Source organism: Mandrillus leucophaeus, unplaced genomic scaffold (genome assembly GCF_000951045.1).
Source record: "Mandrillus leucophaeus isolate KB7577 unplaced genomic scaffold, Mleu.le_1.0 Scaffold214, whole genome shotgun sequence".
Classification (NCBI taxonomy): domain Eukaryota; kingdom Metazoa; phylum Chordata; class Mammalia; order Primates; family Cercopithecidae; genus Mandrillus; species Mandrillus leucophaeus.
In genome coordinates, this window is record NW_012102188.1 from 2,696,549 (window position 1) to 2,713,749 (window position 17,201).

Below are 17,201 nucleotides of genomic sequence, written 5' to 3' on the forward strand. Positions count from 1 at the left end.
AAAAAAACAACAAAAAAACATTTTATTTGTCCAGCACAGTGACTCATGCCTGTAATCCCAGCACTTTGGCAGCCTGAGGCAGGTGGTTCACCTGAGGTCACGAGTTTGAGGCCAGCCAGGCCAAAATGGTGAAACCCTGTCTCTACTAAAAAGACGAAAATTAGCCTAGCATCGTGGCAAGTACCTGCAATCCCAGCTACTAGGGAGGCTGGGGGTGGAGAATCGCTTGAACCCAGGAGGTGGAGGTTCCAGTGAGCTGAGATCAAGCCACTCCACTCCAGCCTTGTTAATGATCATCTGAGCCTTCAGGGAGTTATAATTTATTTGCTGGTGGAGGGTCTTGTCTTGATGTGAACAGCTGCTGACTAATCAGGATGGTGGTGGCTGAAGGCAGGGATGGCTGTGGCAATTTCTTAAAATAAGACAGCAATGAGGTTTGCTACATTGACTCTGCCTTTCATGATAGATTTCTCTACAGCATTTGATGCTGTTTGACAGCATTTTACCCACAGTAGAATTTCTTTCAAAATTGGAGTCAATCCTCTTAAACCCTGCTACTGCTTTATCAACTGTTTATGAGCTATTCTAACCTCTTTGTTGTCATTTCAAGGATGTGCCCACCATTTTCACCAGGAGTAGATTTTATCTCAAGAAACCACTTTCTTGCCCATCCATAAGGAGCAACTCCTCCTCTGTTCAGGTTTTCTCATGAGATTGCAGCAATTCAGTCACGTCTTCAGGTTCAATTTCTAATTCTAGTTCCCTTGCTGTTTCTCCACATCTGCAGTGACCTCCTCAACTGAAGTCTTGAACCAGCCACTCAAAGTCATCCATGAGGATTGGAAGAACCTTCTTCAAAACTCCTGTTAATGTTGATATTTTGACCTCCCCATGAATCACAAATGTTCATCCTAGAATGCTGAATCCTTTCCAAAAGGTTTTCAATTTACTTTGCTCAGATCCATGAGGGAAATCACCATCTATGGCAGCTATAGCCTATGAAAGGTACTTCTTGGCCGGGCACGCTGGCTCACGATTGTAATCCCAGCACTTTGGGAGGCCAAGGCAGGCGGATCACTTGAGGCCAGGAGTTAGAGACCAGCCAGGCCAACATGGCGAAAACCTGTCTCTAGTTTAAAAAAAAAAAAATACAAAAATTGGCCAGGCGTGGTGGCACGCGCCTGTAATTCCAGCTACTTGGAAGGCTGAGGCAGGAGAATGGCTTGAACCTAGGAGGCAGAGGTTGCAGTGAGCCAAGATCATGCCACTGCACTCCAGACTGCACAACAGAGTGAAACTCCATCTCAAAAAAAAAAAATTTAAAAAATGTACTTTTTAAATAAGAACACTTGACAATCTAAACTATTCCTTGATGCATGAGCTGAGGAATGAATGCTGTGTCAGCAGGCATGAAAACAACATTCATCTCCTTGTACATCTCCATCAGAGCTCTCGGATAACCAAGTACACTGTCAATGAGCAGTAATATTTTAAAAGGAATCTTTTTTCTGAGCAGCAGGTCTTGAAAATGGACTTAAAATATTCAGGAAACCATGCTGTAAATACGTGTGCTATCATCCAGGCTTGGTTGTCCCATTTACAGAGCACAGGCAGAGTAGATTTAGCATAATTCTTAAGAGCCCTGGGGTTCTCGGAATGGTAAATGAACACTGGCTTCACTTAAAGTCACCAGCTGCATTAGCCCCTAAAAAGAGAGTCAGCCTGTCCTTTAAAGCTTTGAAGCCAGGCCTTGGTGTCTCCTCTCTAGCTATGAAAGTACTAGATGGCATCATTGTCCAATACACGGCTGTTTTGTCCACACTGAAAATCTGTTGTTTAGTGTCGCCACCTTCATCAGTGATTTTAGCTACATCTTCTGGATAACTTGCTTCAGCTTTTCCATCAGCACTTGCTGCTTTACCTTGTACTTTTATGTTACAGAGATGGCTTCTTTCTTTAAACCTCATGAACCAACCTCTGCTAGCTTCAAACTTTTCTCCTTTAGCTTCCTCACCTCTCTCAGCATTCATGGAGTTGAATAGAGTTAGGGGCTTGCTCTAGATAGGCTTTGACTCAAGGGAATGTTGCAGTTGGTCTGATCTTCTATTCAGGTCACTCAAACATTCTTCATATCAGCAATCAGGCTGTTTCATTTTCTTATAATTCATGTGTTCCCTGGAGTAGCACTTTTAATTTCCTTCAATAACTTCTCTTTTCATTGACAACTTAGATAACTGTTTGGCACAAGTTTCAGCCTATCTCAGCTTTTGACATGACTTCCTCGCCAAGCTTAATCATTTCTAACTTTTGACCGAAAGTGAGAGATGTTCGACTCTAGCTTTTGCTTGACCACTTAGAGGTCATGGAGGGTTACTAAATGGCCTGATTTCAATGTCGTTGTATCTCAGGGAAAAGGTAGGCCCGAGGAGAGAAAGAGAGATGGGGGAACAGTGGGTCCGTGCAGCCGTCAGAACACACACATCACTTATTGAGTAAGTTCGCTGTCTTACATGGGCATGGTCCATGGTGCCCCAAACAATTCCAACAGTAACACCAAAAACCACTGATCACATCACCATAAAGATGTAATGAAAAAGTCTGAAATATTATGAGAATTAGCAAAATGGGACACAGAGCCTCGAAGTGAGCACACGCTGTTGGAAAAATGGCACCACTGGACTTGGTGGATGCTGGGTTGCCCCAAAGCTTACATTTGTTAAAAAAAAAAAAATGTAGTATCTGTGAGGCACAACAAAATGAAGTGCAATGAAATGAGGTGTGCCTGTGTTTCAGATGCATTCTGAGGCTGAAGCCCCACCACTGGACAGGGCCCAGGGATGCCCAGCCTCGGGCCTCTGAAGGGCGATGAGTGGCTGATCACTCACTGTGGTGGCTGTGCTGGGAATTTCCCTCAGGGTGCATCATCACCCATGACTACCTCTTCAAAGGGCAGCCTGAAGCCAGCACTGGCTCACTTCCAATGGGGAAACTCCACAGGGCTGTCTTGGCTCCAGAGCCCTGAGGATCAACGAGGCTTCCCTTCAGCCACAGCTCAGGTGTGTCCTGAGAGCACTCCCCACAAACCTCCCCATCTCAGGGTCTGCCTCCAGGAAATCCAACCTAGACAATGCTGGTATCGCTGGGGATGTGCTGCTACCACCTGGGCCTGCATCTCCTTCCTTCCACTGCAACCGGCCCTGCAGCGGCCCCAGACATCTCTGACCTTTGCCCGCCAGGCTCTATGTCATCCAGAGACTCTCTCAATAAAATTCTCTGCTCTTCCCACTTGCATCTCCTCCACCTCTCCACCTGCTTGGGGTCCCAGCTCTGCCCTCTCTCTAGAGGTGCAGGTGGCAGAGGTGGGGATGAAGAGCACTCACCCCTCCGGTGGTTCTCAGGCTCACTCTCATATTCTTGGTCGCATCTGTCTGTAATATCCTGAGGATGGTGCCACCAATGCCTGGAAGGGCTGACCATGGGGCCAGGCTGACCACAAGGCTGGGCACTGTCAGAGGAGGCTGGATGGCTGGCCTCTAAGACACCTCTTGGGAGCAGTACCCAGTGATTTTGCTGCTCCAGGCCTTCGTTCCAAGCCTGGCAGGGACTTATTTTACCAAGTCTGTTGTCTTGAACTCACGCTGATCCAGTCCATTGCAGGCTGAGTGCAGCACCAGCCTGTTCTCTGAATTTGCAGTGGAAGGTGCCCCTGTCTTGTCTTGGCATGGTTTGGTCAGCAGTCCTTTTCCTGTGTCCTAGAATGTGGGGACTGTTGTTATTGAGGCTGGTTTAGTGGCCTTTTGACCACATGCACAAATGGCAGTGGGAGGTCATGAGGAGGCCACTCCGGATCACATCAAGGCCTGCGAGGTCATCCCTGCCATGACAGAGAACATGTCTCACATGACCAATGTCAACCACCAGATCCAGGGACCCTGGTCTGCACCCTAGCAGGGGAGGATGAAAACTGCTGGCCACCATTCCCCTGGGCTTCCCTTTCCCTCTTGCAGGCCAACCCCCTCCTCTCCCTAAGTCTTCCTCCGGGCTCCTGGATAGGACTCCCAGGCCCCTCAGGTGCCATCTGGGTGGTCATGCACCTCACAGGGCACCTGGTTTTCCCTGCAGGTGATGAACTGCACCCATCGACTGTGGAAGTTTCCTTCTCTGATGGCAGGCTGACATGCAGTCCCAGACCAAGGCTCTGTGCCAAGAGTTACGTTGCTCTCGGACTGCAGGCACGCAGATCAAGCCAGACCCAGGCATGTCTGTCTGATGCATGTTTCTTCCTCCTCCTCCACCTCCTCCATTGCTGTAGGTGATGACGGGAAATCTTGGATGGCTCCTGCAGGGTAGCCCTATGCCCTCTCCCTGCCTCCTCTGGTTCTTCACATCAGGCAGTGGCTCTAAGATGCCCATGAAGAAGTGGAGGTGAGAATCAACCCTTCCGAATCAGGGGCAACCTACTCACAGCGTTTCATCAACCTTGAGACTCTCTGGGTGGGTTGGCCGTGCCCAGGAGCATGGCCTCTAGGAGCAGACACTCAGATTTCTGCTTCCCCAAATCACAGCAGGTCTGTCAGAGGAATAGCGGACAAGTCCCAGGGCCAGACAGTGGAATTCTCAACACAGTAGGGGGTGGAAAGGGGGTGCAGGAATGAGAGATGTCTCTGCAGACTCACAGTCGCCTCCATGCACTGGGTGAGCAAACTGAGACCCTTCTTGTGTTTCCAGGCAACTGAGCCCTTAGGGAATCCATGCCATGGAAGCCTTTCACATGCTGGAAGAAGGGGCAAGAACATCATCCAGCCATCGACATGCTAACTGTGCGGGATCAGGCCTCTTAATCTCAAGGGCTCATGTTTCAGTGCACATGATGTGGCCTGGAGAGGTCAAAGCTATGCAATTACGAAGATCAGGAACGAGGTCTCCTGAAGTCATTGCATGGCTGACTTTCACATCAGCCCCACCTGGGCCCTGGCTGGAGTCCCCAAGCCATCATTCTCCGGGCAGCAGCGCACTGTTGTTTGCTGTGGTTGTTTTTGCAACGACAGCACATCTCATGTTCAATTTCAGACTTCTGAACGTGACTTACAGATACTATTTTGGGAAGAATGGTTAGATCAGACCCCCACCCCAGGTACCTGCCACAGGTAAGGTACGTGTGGGAATACCAGCGTCTTACAGCGGAAGAGGACAGGTGAGCAGTCAGGCTAATTCCCCTCCCTCATAAACTGATGAGGTCAGTCTGATCTTTTCCTCTCCGGGGATAAAATAAAGGATGTCATGTTTGCAGAATGCATCATGCATGCTGCTGTAACATATGTAATGTTACCTGGCGTGTGACTGCTACTCAGTATAACAGCCACGAACACACATGGAACGGACCATCACCAGTCACAGGTCATGCTGCCCATGATCCAGCTGCTGCATGGAGGGCCGCTGTGTCACCTGCAGACACATTCCTACCTAAATCCTTGTCATCCTTAGAAGGATGTTGTCCGACACATAAGTTTCCCTTCCCTCTTACCCAAATCTCAAGTTGAGTGGAAAGTACCCTCCCCTGGGGGAGAAGCCCAGAGGGAGATGGTGGAGGGCTAGAGGTCCCAGCAACCTTGTCCCCCAGGGCAGGGGAACTGGGTGAAGAAGAGGTCCCTCCACACCTGCACCAAATTCAGAAGCCATCCGGGACCTGGAGGTTTGTCCACAGTTGAGGCCTCCAGAATATTCACAACTCTTGAGGGGCGACATGCCTGGAACTGTTACCTTTTGGGTCTCCAGGACAGAGCAGCCTTCTCGGATGGCTAATCCTTGAGCTCGCCTCACGCTGGGGAGCCCTCTGCACCCAGGAAGGGGAGGCCTTTGCTCTCATAGAACAAGTGGCAGCTACTGAGAGCCTGTGTACAGGCATTCAGCTGGTCATGGGACTCCAAAACAAACCCATTTGGGCTTTGCCCTTGAAGCACTCATGGCCTCAGCAACCTGACCTGCGTCCTGCCTCTCGTTTGGGAAATTCCATCAGGGCCATCCCCTGTGGGCGCAGGTTTCTTTCCTCAGATAGCATTCTGCATCCAATTCTTCAAGAGGAGCGAACCCATCACCCCCTACCCTCCCATGTGCCTCCTTGTTGCCTGAAGCTGCCAGAACTGAGCTAGGAGCACGGCAGGAGATGCATAAGGAGTATTTTATTTTGTCCAGTGCTGGTGAAAACTCGAATATCAGTCTCAAGGCATCCGGAAGTAGCCTGCTCAGGAAGCTAGGTAAAAAATAGGCACCTTTCAAATTCCTTTCATTACATTGCTTAATCACAGTGGGAGGATACTGGAAGCTTTCTTGCCGACCACTGGAGAAAGGCTGGCGTTTCCACTGGGCTTAGAGGTGGCTAAGCGTGTGCCAGCAGCTGAGCTACTTCTAGACCTTTTGAAGCTTGGCAAGTTGCTCTTCAAAATACTTTTTTGCTTGAAATACATCCTGTTCGGCCGGCGCAGTGCCTCACGCCTGTAATCCCAGAATTTTGTGAGGCCGAGTCAGGTGGATCACAAGATCAGGAGATCGAGACTATCCTGGCTAACATGGTGAAACCCCGTCTCTACTAAAAATTACAAAAAATTAGCCAGGCGTGGTGGCGGGCGCCTGTAGTCCCAGCTACTTGGGAGGCTAAGGGAGGACAATGGCGTGAACCTGGGGTATGGAGCTTGCAGTGAGCCGAGACTGCACCACTGCACTCCAGCCTGGGAGACACAGCAAGACTCCACCTCAAAAAAAAAAAAAAAAAAAAAGAAATACATCGTGTTCTGCAACAACACAGGTTCTGAGTGTCCCTCTGACCTCTGACCCAGCCTGCATTGACAGAGCTTTCTGTATTTGTCATATTGTTTGCCAAGTTCATAGACTTCACCTTAACACAGTCATTCCAGTGGCTGAGCTCTGCCAAACACAAGAGCAAAAGGGAGTCTAATTCTTCAGAGCATGATTTAAATGGGGAATTTTAAAATTGCACTTATCTGTTAAGAGCTGTAATTTAACTGGGCAGATGTTCTAAACAAGATAAGTATCTCACTTCCTAGCACTGATTCATCTGGTTATATTTGGGGATGAGATGCAGCTGGCATGCGCTGGTGTGGCCCTGGGATGGAGGCTGAAACACAGAACCACCTCCAAGCAGTTGGTGACTACTGGCTGCCCAAGCTCCTAGACTACCCGCTGCTCTGCGCACCTGCTTCCCTCCTGCCTCTCCCCCCCAATCTCGGACTTTCCATGCTATGGAGAGCCTGCTCCACACTACGGCTGGCTCCCCTCCTGTTGACTGGGACCTGCATTGTGAATACTCTGAATATCCTCCCTGCTTAGAAGAAATGTCCTAGAAACATCAACATCAAAAGGAACTGCTAGACTTTGGTCTTCCACACTCTCCTTTCAGTGGTGTTATTAGATGCACATAACTATACTGGTCAACTAGTAACACATGGAAAAACCCTGCAGAAACCACACGTGGACAGGCCAGCCCAGGCAGGAGGGAGGGCTGCAGGCACGGGACCCCAACAGACACAAAGGGCAGCTCACACGTTGAGGGGCAGCTGGACCTTGGGAGGCGTGCCCTGCTCTCCAGACACCGAGGCAGCTCGCGGGACAGCTGTGGGGGTAGATCCTGCCGAGGAGGAGGCATCCTGGAAACAGACAAGAGGGGACAGGAGTGAGGAGACACAGACTCCATCCAAGAGAAAGAGAAATGCAAGGTGAGGCTGCATCCACAGGTGCCCGTGCTTCCCCAGCTGCCAGGCTGTTTGGCCTCCAAAGTGCCGTGCCTACCTGGACTGTCAAAATGGTTCTCCAATCATGGGAGGGAGCCTGGCAGCCCAGGACCCCTGCCCTGAGGTGGTTTCCGAGAGCCCCTTCCCAGCAGCTCAGGGAGCCTTCTACGGCCTGCGTCCAGGCTGGTCAGCGTCACGCTATAGTCAGGACGCGGAGAGGCCGTGTTCCAGACCTCGCTTTGTTCTTAGACCTTGAATTAATTATTATTGTGTTTGTTTAAAAAAATCCACACGAAATCTTTCATGCTAGGAAACAGAGCTTATTTAAAAAGAGCATCCCCAGGAACTGGAGATTAATCCCTAAAGAAAATTAGTCCCATGACAGCAGACAGAGCAGCAGGCCAAGAGGACCGGGAGTCACAGGGCGCCCCCCTCCCCCCAAGACCCCAAAGTGCTCCAAGCTTCAAGGATTTTTTAAGCGAGGAGATGACCCGAGGAACGGTCAGCATCAGTGGTGCACTGTGCTCTCCGGGGGCAGTGGGCAGGTGAGGGAGGAATCTGGGTGGCATCATGGTCTTGCCAAGGGAATTCCTACATGGAGAATCCTCAGCCCCAGCCCGTGCGGGGCAGAGCTGCCCCCAGGTCCCCCAACCACCCAGCTTGCTCGCCCTGCCCCAGCCTTCCCTAGGACAGTGTCCTGTCTTCCTGTTCAGAGGCATTTGATGGCAGAGGGGTCTGACCTGTGTCCCTCTCAAACATCTGTCCGAGTCCCAGCCCTGGCACCAGTGCTTGTGGTCTTATCTGGAATAGGGGTCTTTGCAGATATGAGGTAAGGAGCCTGAGAATAGATCATCCTTGATTAGAGCAGGCCCCAAATCCAATGACGAGTATCCTTACAAGATAGAGGAGGAGGACCAGGATGTGGAAGGGAAGGAAGCCCATGTGAGGACGGAGCAGAGACGGGAGTGATGCATCCACAAGCCAAGGGGTGCTGAGGATGCCAGCAGCCACCAAAGCCAGGAGGGAGCCCTGGAACAGACTCCCCTCAGCCTCAGGAGGAACTAGACCTGCCCACACCTTGACTTGGGGCTTCCGACCTCCAGAGCTGTGAGAGAACAACTTTCTGTTGCTTTTAGCCACCTAAGTTTGTGGTACTGCTCTGGAAGCCCCAGGACACCCCATCAGAGGGGCTGTCGGGGAGCCTGGAGGAGGACGGGGTCCATCTCCCTTCAAGGAGGGAGCCAGGGGTCTCCTCCCTTCCTCGAGGGTCCCATTTAGGCCTGACGAGGGGCAGAATAGGGGTCCCGGCAGAAACTGGAGCAGAGGACGCGGCCAGGTTGCAAGTACCTTGGACAAAGACAGGTTTGGTGGGGTGTGGGGGCTGCCTGGCTCTGAATGGGGAAGGTGCCTGTGTCCCCAGTGTGTGTCCTCAGGTAAGTGAAAGGCACTAGAAGCAGAGACCACACAGATGGGAGGGAGAGCCACCTGGAAGTTGCCCCAGGCAGGCAGCCAGCCCTGTACCCTGACTGGCCTCACACCACCTTCTTAGCTTAGGAGCAAGAGGCTTCTTAGCTTAGCAGCAAGAGGCTTCTTAGCTCAGGAGCAAGAAGCTTCTCAGCTTTCTCATCACTCACTGACCAGGTCCGGCCTTGCTTAACTGATAACCTCTGCATGCTGCCAGCCACCTACCTGCCCCTCCCTGGCTGGTCACAGCCCTCCCTGACCAGTGATCATGAGCAGAGCCTAAAACCATGCTACGCGGGCAGCGTCTACAAAGTCAGAAACGATTTCTTCCTCCTGTTTAAACCCAGTGCGCCTGGCAGAATGAGCAGGTGCAACCGAGAGACTCCCCTCATGTCTCTAGGGTAACTCCACGTCTCAAATGACTTCCATTGCAATGCAGACACTGTGAGAGAAACCTCTGATTTTCAAAGGCTCCTGAGAGAGCCAGGTGTCCAGAGGGCAGCCCCTCACGGACCTCGTCCCTCGGCTACATGAAGAAGCAGGAAAGGCTGAGCACCGCGTGGGAACAGGGCTGGAAGGGGGCATTCCTTCCCACGGATGGATTCCAGGGTCTTCTGTCTGCCCGGGACACCTGCCCTCTCCATGAAGGGAGACAGGGACCAGGAGGTATCCCCAACAATGCCAGGATCACTTTCCTTCTAGAAAACTCCCCAGAGCCGGTCCGGATCATGGGTCACCATCCATGGAGGTGTAGGTGGGGGCTGGAGAGCGAGTATGAGGGCAGAGACACCCCAAGGGAGGGAGAAGGAGAAGCTGTCACCTCACTCTCCACCAGGCCCTCCCTGCCACAGGCATCTGTGCAGAGGAGAGGGTGTCCCCGTGCTGCTTTCTCCAGTGTCCACTGAAGAAACGTGTGGGAAGGATCTTAGGGTCATTCACTCACCCACTCAAATAGTTACCAAGCAGGTCCAGCACAGGGACAACAGGCTACACACTGACACTCGAGGAACCTGGTGTTCCCTCCCCCATGGGGAACACCATGGCCTGTGACTGTGTGGGACTTGCAATCCAGGTGGCCAAACACTGGACATATTTTTTTTTAAGATGAAGTCTCACTCTGCCGCCCAGGCTGGAGTGCAGTGGCGAGATCTCGCCTCACTGGAACCTCTGCTTCCGGGCTCAAGCGATTCTCCTGCCTCAGCCTCCTGAGTAGCTGGGATTACAGGTGCACACTACCACGCCCGGCTATTATTTTGTTTGCTGTTGTTGTTTTGAGACAGAGTCTTGCTCTGTCACCCAGGCTGGAGTGCAGTGGCACAATATCGAGTGCAGTGGCTCACACCTGTAATCCCAGCATTTTGGGAGGCTGAGGCGGGAAGATCATGAGGTCAGGAGTTCGAGACCAGCCTGGCCAATATGGTGAAACCCCATCTCTACTAAAAATACAACAATTAGCCAGGCGTGATGGCGCATGCCTGTAATCCCAGCTACTGGGGAGGCTGAGGCAGGAAAATTGCTTGAACCCAGGAGACGGAGGTTGCAGTCAGCCGAGCTATTTTGTATTTTTAATAGAAACACCGTTTCACCATTTTGGCCAGGCTAGTCTTGAACTCCTGACCTCAAGTGATCTGCCCTCATTAGCCTCCCAAAGTGCTGGGATTACAGGCGTGAGCCACTGTGCCTGGCTTGGACATGTAATTCTAAGCATGCAGGAGCCCCGGGAAGTTCAGCGTGCACAGGCCCCTTACACAGGTACCCAACCTGGGCTGGGCGTGGCTGGGAGGGCTTCGAAAGGCATGAGGCAGGCTTGTCAGGGAATGTCTTAGTCTGTTTAGTGTTGCTCACGACAGAATACTTAAAACTGGGTAATTTATGACGAAAAGGAATTTATTTCTTATAGTTCTGGAGACTTGAAAAGTGCAATGCCGCACGGCCACTTCTGGTGACAGCCTTCTTGCTGGTGGGGACTCCGCAGAGCATTGCATGACGAGGGGGCTGAGCGTGCTGGCTCAGGTCCTGCTCCTTCTTCTTAGAAAGCCACCAGCCCCGCTCCCATGAGTCTAGGGATCCACAAGTGATGATTCAGCCTTGCCCTCATGACCTAACTGCCTTTTAAAGGCTCCACCTCTCAGCGCTGCGTCTGGGGGATTAAATTTCAACATGAATTTCAGAGGGGACACTCAAGCCATGGCAGGGAGGTGGTGAGGGTGGGTGGTGGGCCTAGAGGAGCCCGGGCCGGCTCATGTGGGAGGCCAGATGAAGTGAGGGTTTGGAGGCAAAGGGGGCAGTATCCCCATGGGATGAGGACAGGCTGTGCGGGGCCTCCGGAGAGGGCCTTCACTCTGAGGGCACGGAATCCCTGCAAGACAGGCAGGGAGAAGGCAGCCACACGCCAGGACCTGCCAGCTTTGCAGGGAACCCATCAGGAAGTGCGAGGGAGCCCAGCCTGCACCGGCAGACAGCAAGGGAGCCAGGAGGGGACCTGGACGCGCTCAGGGGGCTGTTAGTAGGAATAGCAGCCGCGACTGTAGCACCTGTGACTGAAGCACTCGCACTGTGCAGAGCCTACCATGGCTGGGCCCAGCTCTGGGCACTTCCCCGGAACAATGCTTTCAACCTTCGCAAGCCTGCGATGGGTATTTCGAACTCAGCCCATGCAGAGACCACGTGCTTAGCCACCACACCGTGGTGTAAGTTCCTCACAGCTGCTGAAACGAACAGCCACAGACTCAGGAGCTTACAATCACACAGAAGGTCCTGAAGTCAGAAGTTCTAAAATCAAGCTGTGGCAGGGCTGTGTTCCCTCTAGGAGTCTAGAGGAGACTCCATTCCCTGCCTCTGCAGCTTCTAGAGGCTGCCAACGTTCCTTGGCCCCCTCCACGTTAAGGCCAGCAGTGGCGCGTCTTCCTCTCTCTCGCCTCTGCTTCTACCACCCCATCCCCTTCCCTGACTCTGGCCTCTGCTTCCCTCTCGGGAGGGCCTTTGTGGCTGAGGTGGCCCAGGTGATCCAGGAGCATCTCCATCTCAGGGTCTTTTCCCGTTTGCCATGTCAGATGACACATTCTGAGGTTCCGGGATCAGCACTTGGATATGTGTGGGGGCCATCATTCCCTTCTCCACCAACAAGATTAGGTCTGAAGGACGTTGAGGGAGGAGCATGGGCTGAGTTTCCAGCCTTGGCCAGATGGAGATGCTGCTGGAGAGACAGGAGCAAGAGACCAGAGAGGCCATGAGCTCGCTGCTGGACACGCAGTATTTGGTGTGCCTGGAAATGTCTCAGTGTGGATGATGAGGGTGCTGGTGCCGCCAACCAGGAACTCAGAGGGGATTGGCCTGGGCAGCAGATCTGGGGTCATGTATGTATAGCTGATCTACGAGGCAATGCAGTCTCGTGGCAAAGCCCTTAGCTCCCAGGTGCATGACCTGTGTTTGTGACCATAGCCAAGATGGCACCTGTGAGCCTCCGATCTATCATCGTGTCCATTGAGGGTCATGAACTTCTGCTCTGACCGTAATGGTAACGGGCCAGGTTTACCCTCCTGCCTAAAAAACTGAAAAACCAGATGAAACCTGAATCAAAGCTCCCAAGACTATAGAAATGAAGCAGTGGAGGACAGAGCCCCCAAGACATGAGCAGATGGGGTGGTGGAGGCTCGTATGGTCTACAGAGCTGTAGTACCAAGTAAAACAATTCATAGTCTATAAAGCAGTCGCTCTAAGTCCACAGAATAGGCCCTCAACAAAGGCTCGTGATAATTGTCCTGAAGCCAACAGGGTAGATGGTGCAGTGGCCTGGGAGACAGTGAGGAGGGAAGACGCCCTGGCCCTGCCTGCGGGACGCCACCCAGAAGAGGGCCTTGACGGAGGCCAAGATGGGGCAGCCTGAGAAACAGAAGGAGACCCGCAGTCCAGGGGAGACGGTGCTTCAAAGGGAATGTCATTGTTCATTGAGCTGCACGCTGTGGAATGGCCAAGGAAGCCGAGGACCTAGACGGACCCAGCTGTCTTGGCTTTGCTGACATGCACAGGTGCTTCCTGGGGCAGGTGACTACCCCTGCGGGACCACTGGAGGGGAGTTACACCTCTTGATCCCACTCACAGGACACGGAGGACCCCAGTGTGCTCCGTGCAGGGAAAGCCTTCACTCCTGGCTTGGGCTAGTGGACCCACAGTCCCCTGGTTTCTGTCCCGTTCTGCCATAGTTGGTACCAGAGAAGCCTGCAAACTCAGGTCCCGCAGGGCATGGCCCTCGTGACATGCCCGTGCTGTGTGGAGGGCTGGTGGGGGCACGGCCCCAGTACACAGAAGAGGGAGGCGAATGGGGGGCCGGAGAAGTTCTCACACAGTCAGCCCCATGTCTTGGTGATTTGGGCTTGTAGACAAAGCTGTTCTCCATTCTAGAGGGGGAGAGACAGACAGGAAGACACAGAGACACAGAGAGAGACAGAGGTAGACAGACAGAAATAGAAAAAGACAGAGAAACAGAGACAGAGAAGGAAAAAAAGCCTGTAGCCCCAGCAGTTTCCTGTTAAGAATGAATCCTAAAATAATCAGACAGGCCAGGCATGGTGGCTCACGCCTGTAATCCCAGCACTTTGGGAGGCCAAGGCAGGCAGATCACTTGAGGGCTGGAGTTTGAGACCAGCCTAGCCAACATGGTGAAACCCAGTCTCTACTAAAAATACAAAATGTAGCTGGGCATGGTGGCGGACACCTGTAATCCCAGTTATTGGGAGGCCGAGGCAGGAGAATTGCTTGAACCCAGGAGGTGGAGGTTGCAGTGAGCCGAGATCATGCCACTGCACTCCAGCCTGGGCAACAGAGCAAGACTGTCTCAAAAGTACATATATATATACACACACACATACATACATACATACACATATAAAATAATGATAATCAGACAAGTCAGAATGGAGGTGCAGGTAAGGATTTCACAGCAGCACTGTTTATGATATGAAAAACCTGCACTCCTGATGCAAGCTAAAATATCCCACGGTGTAGGGCTGGCAGGCTGATGAGGAAACAGAACGCCCCACCGCCTGTGCCGTGGTCTCCATGGCCAGGCCTGAAGGGCCATGTAAGGTATGCAGAGTGGAAATGGAGGTGAGAGCCTTGCATATGAAGGCATATCTAATTTCTGACAGTGATACATGTATTTTCATGGCAAAAAGTCAGGAAACTTACATACCAAACCGTAACTTTGCTCCTCTGGGGAGCTGCCTTTTGGGATAATTGTATTGTTTTTTAATCTACACTTTAATATCAAGTGACAATGGTTTCCTGAAACATTTCCACAGTGGTATGAGAAGAATAACAGAGTTAACACTTGAGGTCTGGCTGACGGTAAACCTGTGTCTGTCTCAGTCCCCCATGTGCCATCTTTGTCAGGGGATCCTGGGAGCTGACAAAGGGCAGGGGTGACCCTGTAGCACCAGCAGGGGCTGGGCCGGCAGTTCTGTGCTCCCAGGCACTGGGCAATCAGCTCTGTAGCAGCGGGAAGAGTGGGTATGTAAGATGATAGGCACGCACTGGTCCTGCTCTTGTTACCATGCCTGCTGTCCTGTTCCGATAAATGCTCCACAAGCAGCCAAGCTGTCCCAAACCAGCACAGCACAAGCAAAGTGCAGCCAGAGCCACGGTGGGGCCACACTGGGAGGGTGGCCTGCCTGGAGCCTGCCCCGGCACTTGGATCTCCACCTCCCAATGTCCTGGAGCTGCTCAAGCCATACTCCAGCGAAAGGTGGGCAATGTGTTTGGCCAGGAGAGACCGAGGAGACTGTGTGTTGCCTGCTGGGCAGAGGCTGAAGGCTGGGCTGAGAGTGCACACCGTGCAGAGCACATGCACGTGCACCACAGCGGCCAAAGGCTCACCATCCCATCTGTGTCGGCCTCCACCGACTGCCCTGTGTGAGTCCAACGTAAAGCAACCCACAGGGCTGGGTGTCAGGAGGCTCGGGAGGGCTCAGCCAAGGAGCCTGGGGCATGGACAGTGGGAGCTGCCACAGGGCCCATTCGGGGGGCTGGGGCCTTGGCTACCCTGACACAGGCTGTCCCTAAAGACAGCAGGAGGGAGACATTCTGGCGGCTTCACTGGAATCCTGGCCTTCAGCTGACACTTGATACAGCGAAAGCTCCTAGCAAATATGTGGGATTTAACAACAAGCTATTACTTAGAGCTGGAACGAGCAGCGGAGAGAGAGGTCACATGTGTGGAAATGCTTTTTCCCAAAGGTCAAGATGAAGAATGCCTAAAACTGACATGGCTGAGCGTGGCTCCCGTGTGGCCGGCCCTCCTAGCATGGATGTCTGGTGTGGTGCCCAGAGCGAGAGGTGCCACGGGACATCCTGTTGCGTAGCAGGCAACGCTGGGTTGGGCTCTGCCCTCAGGGATATAGAAACTAAAAGTACAAAGAAGTGGCGGGCACACTGGTCGTGGCTTCCTGATGCTGGCGGGGTCAGTCTGTCCTCTGAATCTGGTCTCTGTTGCTACGGATGCAAACAAGCAGCAGCTGCCTGGTGGCCACGGTGGGAGGGGGTCAGCGGTCCTCCCAGTGACGGGCTCAGCAGCGCCACACTGGGGGCCACAGGCCCAGCTGTACACAATGTGACTCCCAAGAACACGAGGCCTGCTGGGGGGCAGAGATGAGCAGCCACTGCTAACCCTGGCAGGAACCAACTGCAGGGCAAGGCGCCTCTCCTTTAAATGACTGTAACCAGGAACTCCTGAGTAAAGGCACGGGCTTCCCCATGGCCAGCACCCTGCAAAGCCTGCGCTGGATGCGTTTCCAGCCCCCAACCAATGGCTCCTCTCCCCTGAAGTATTCATAACGAGGCTGAGAGTTGCTGACTGTGACACTGGCGACTTGAGGGCTCCTTGCCTCCAGCTCCAACCGTGACACTTGGCCCTGGACACAGACCTGGCTTCCTCTTAACCACGAGCCACCTTTCTGATGCTGCTTTGATTTTTAATGGCTTGTTTTTAAACGATTCCAGGCCTTAAGGGATAAGTAAAGACTTGGCAGGAGTGAGGGAGTCAGCCCGTGATAAAAACAAGAAAAGAGAAGGAGTTCCAGGTGCCTTTGAGTAAAAAGAACTGGGGACACGGCCCTCAGACAGATGTTCATCCTATCTCCAAGATCACCCGATGGAAATCTCTGCTCCGACTTCAAAGCCAAGTGCAGCCCTGTCTGCCACGAAGTCGCGCCCAGCAGCCCATGCCCAGGAAAAGGCTCTGACTAGAATAAAGTAGGTTTGCACCATGGTTTTTTTAAATGGCTCCATAATGGATATCCGCCAGGATTTGGCCTGGGCAAGTGGACACACGTGTTCCGAAGGAGCTGGCCAACCATGCAGCGGCCCAGTTCCCTGACGCACTGACCCTACAGAACACTCCAGCATTCCCTCCCTCGGGCAGGATGCTCAACACAGCCTGTGAGCATTTCACACCAGCGCAGTAGTGCAGGGTCAGCTGGCAGGGCTATAGGTAGGAGAGGTTGGCCTCGTCTGATGGAACTTAACACAAGCAAACAGTAAAGTGACAGCATGTGCGCTGATGGTGCGTGGAGCTGTGGGGGCCCTCCGCACCAAGGTCAGGGCTGGAGCTCAGCCTGACTGTGCAGTGCCCTGGATCCAGGCAAGCTCCACTGCTCCTGCATCTCTCTCCCTATCACAGAGCTCACAGGTGAATGGCACACAGCCCTGGAGCTGCTAGTCAGTAAAGACTGGGCTGTCATTTGTGACGGCAATATGTTTCATCAAATTCCAGCCTCCCCTGGTTGGAAGCCTGGTGTCAGCTCTGGCGGCAGTGCTGTGGCCACGGGTCCCCGATTCTACACCGCCCGGTTGTAACCAGACCAGACACTAGAGACTCCTCCGCTGCATTGTAATGGGGCCCCTAAGCAGTGGCTGGGAACCAGGCCACAGTAGTTTCCTGCTAGGATTACTAAAAGGGAAAAAAGGGGGTCTGGGGGTTGGCAGGCTGTACGGGGG

The 17,201-nt window shown here is 52.8% G+C and overlaps 1 protein-coding gene across 1 annotated transcript in view; it reads right to left on the minus strand.

Annotated features, from left to right (window-relative positions):
- Nucleotides 1–17,201, minus strand: part of SH3RF3 (SH3 domain containing ring finger 3) — a gene marked incomplete at its 5' end in the record, with an annotated part of 156,937 nt that overhangs the window by 77,105 nt on the left and 62,631 nt on the right. Inside the window, one exon of the mRNA XM_011980555.1 lies at nucleotides 7,558–7,661. Within this exon, the coding sequence (XP_011835945.1) occupies nucleotides 7,558–7,661 (104 nt within the window). The remainder of the gene's footprint in view (nucleotides 1–7,557; nucleotides 7,662–17,201) is intronic.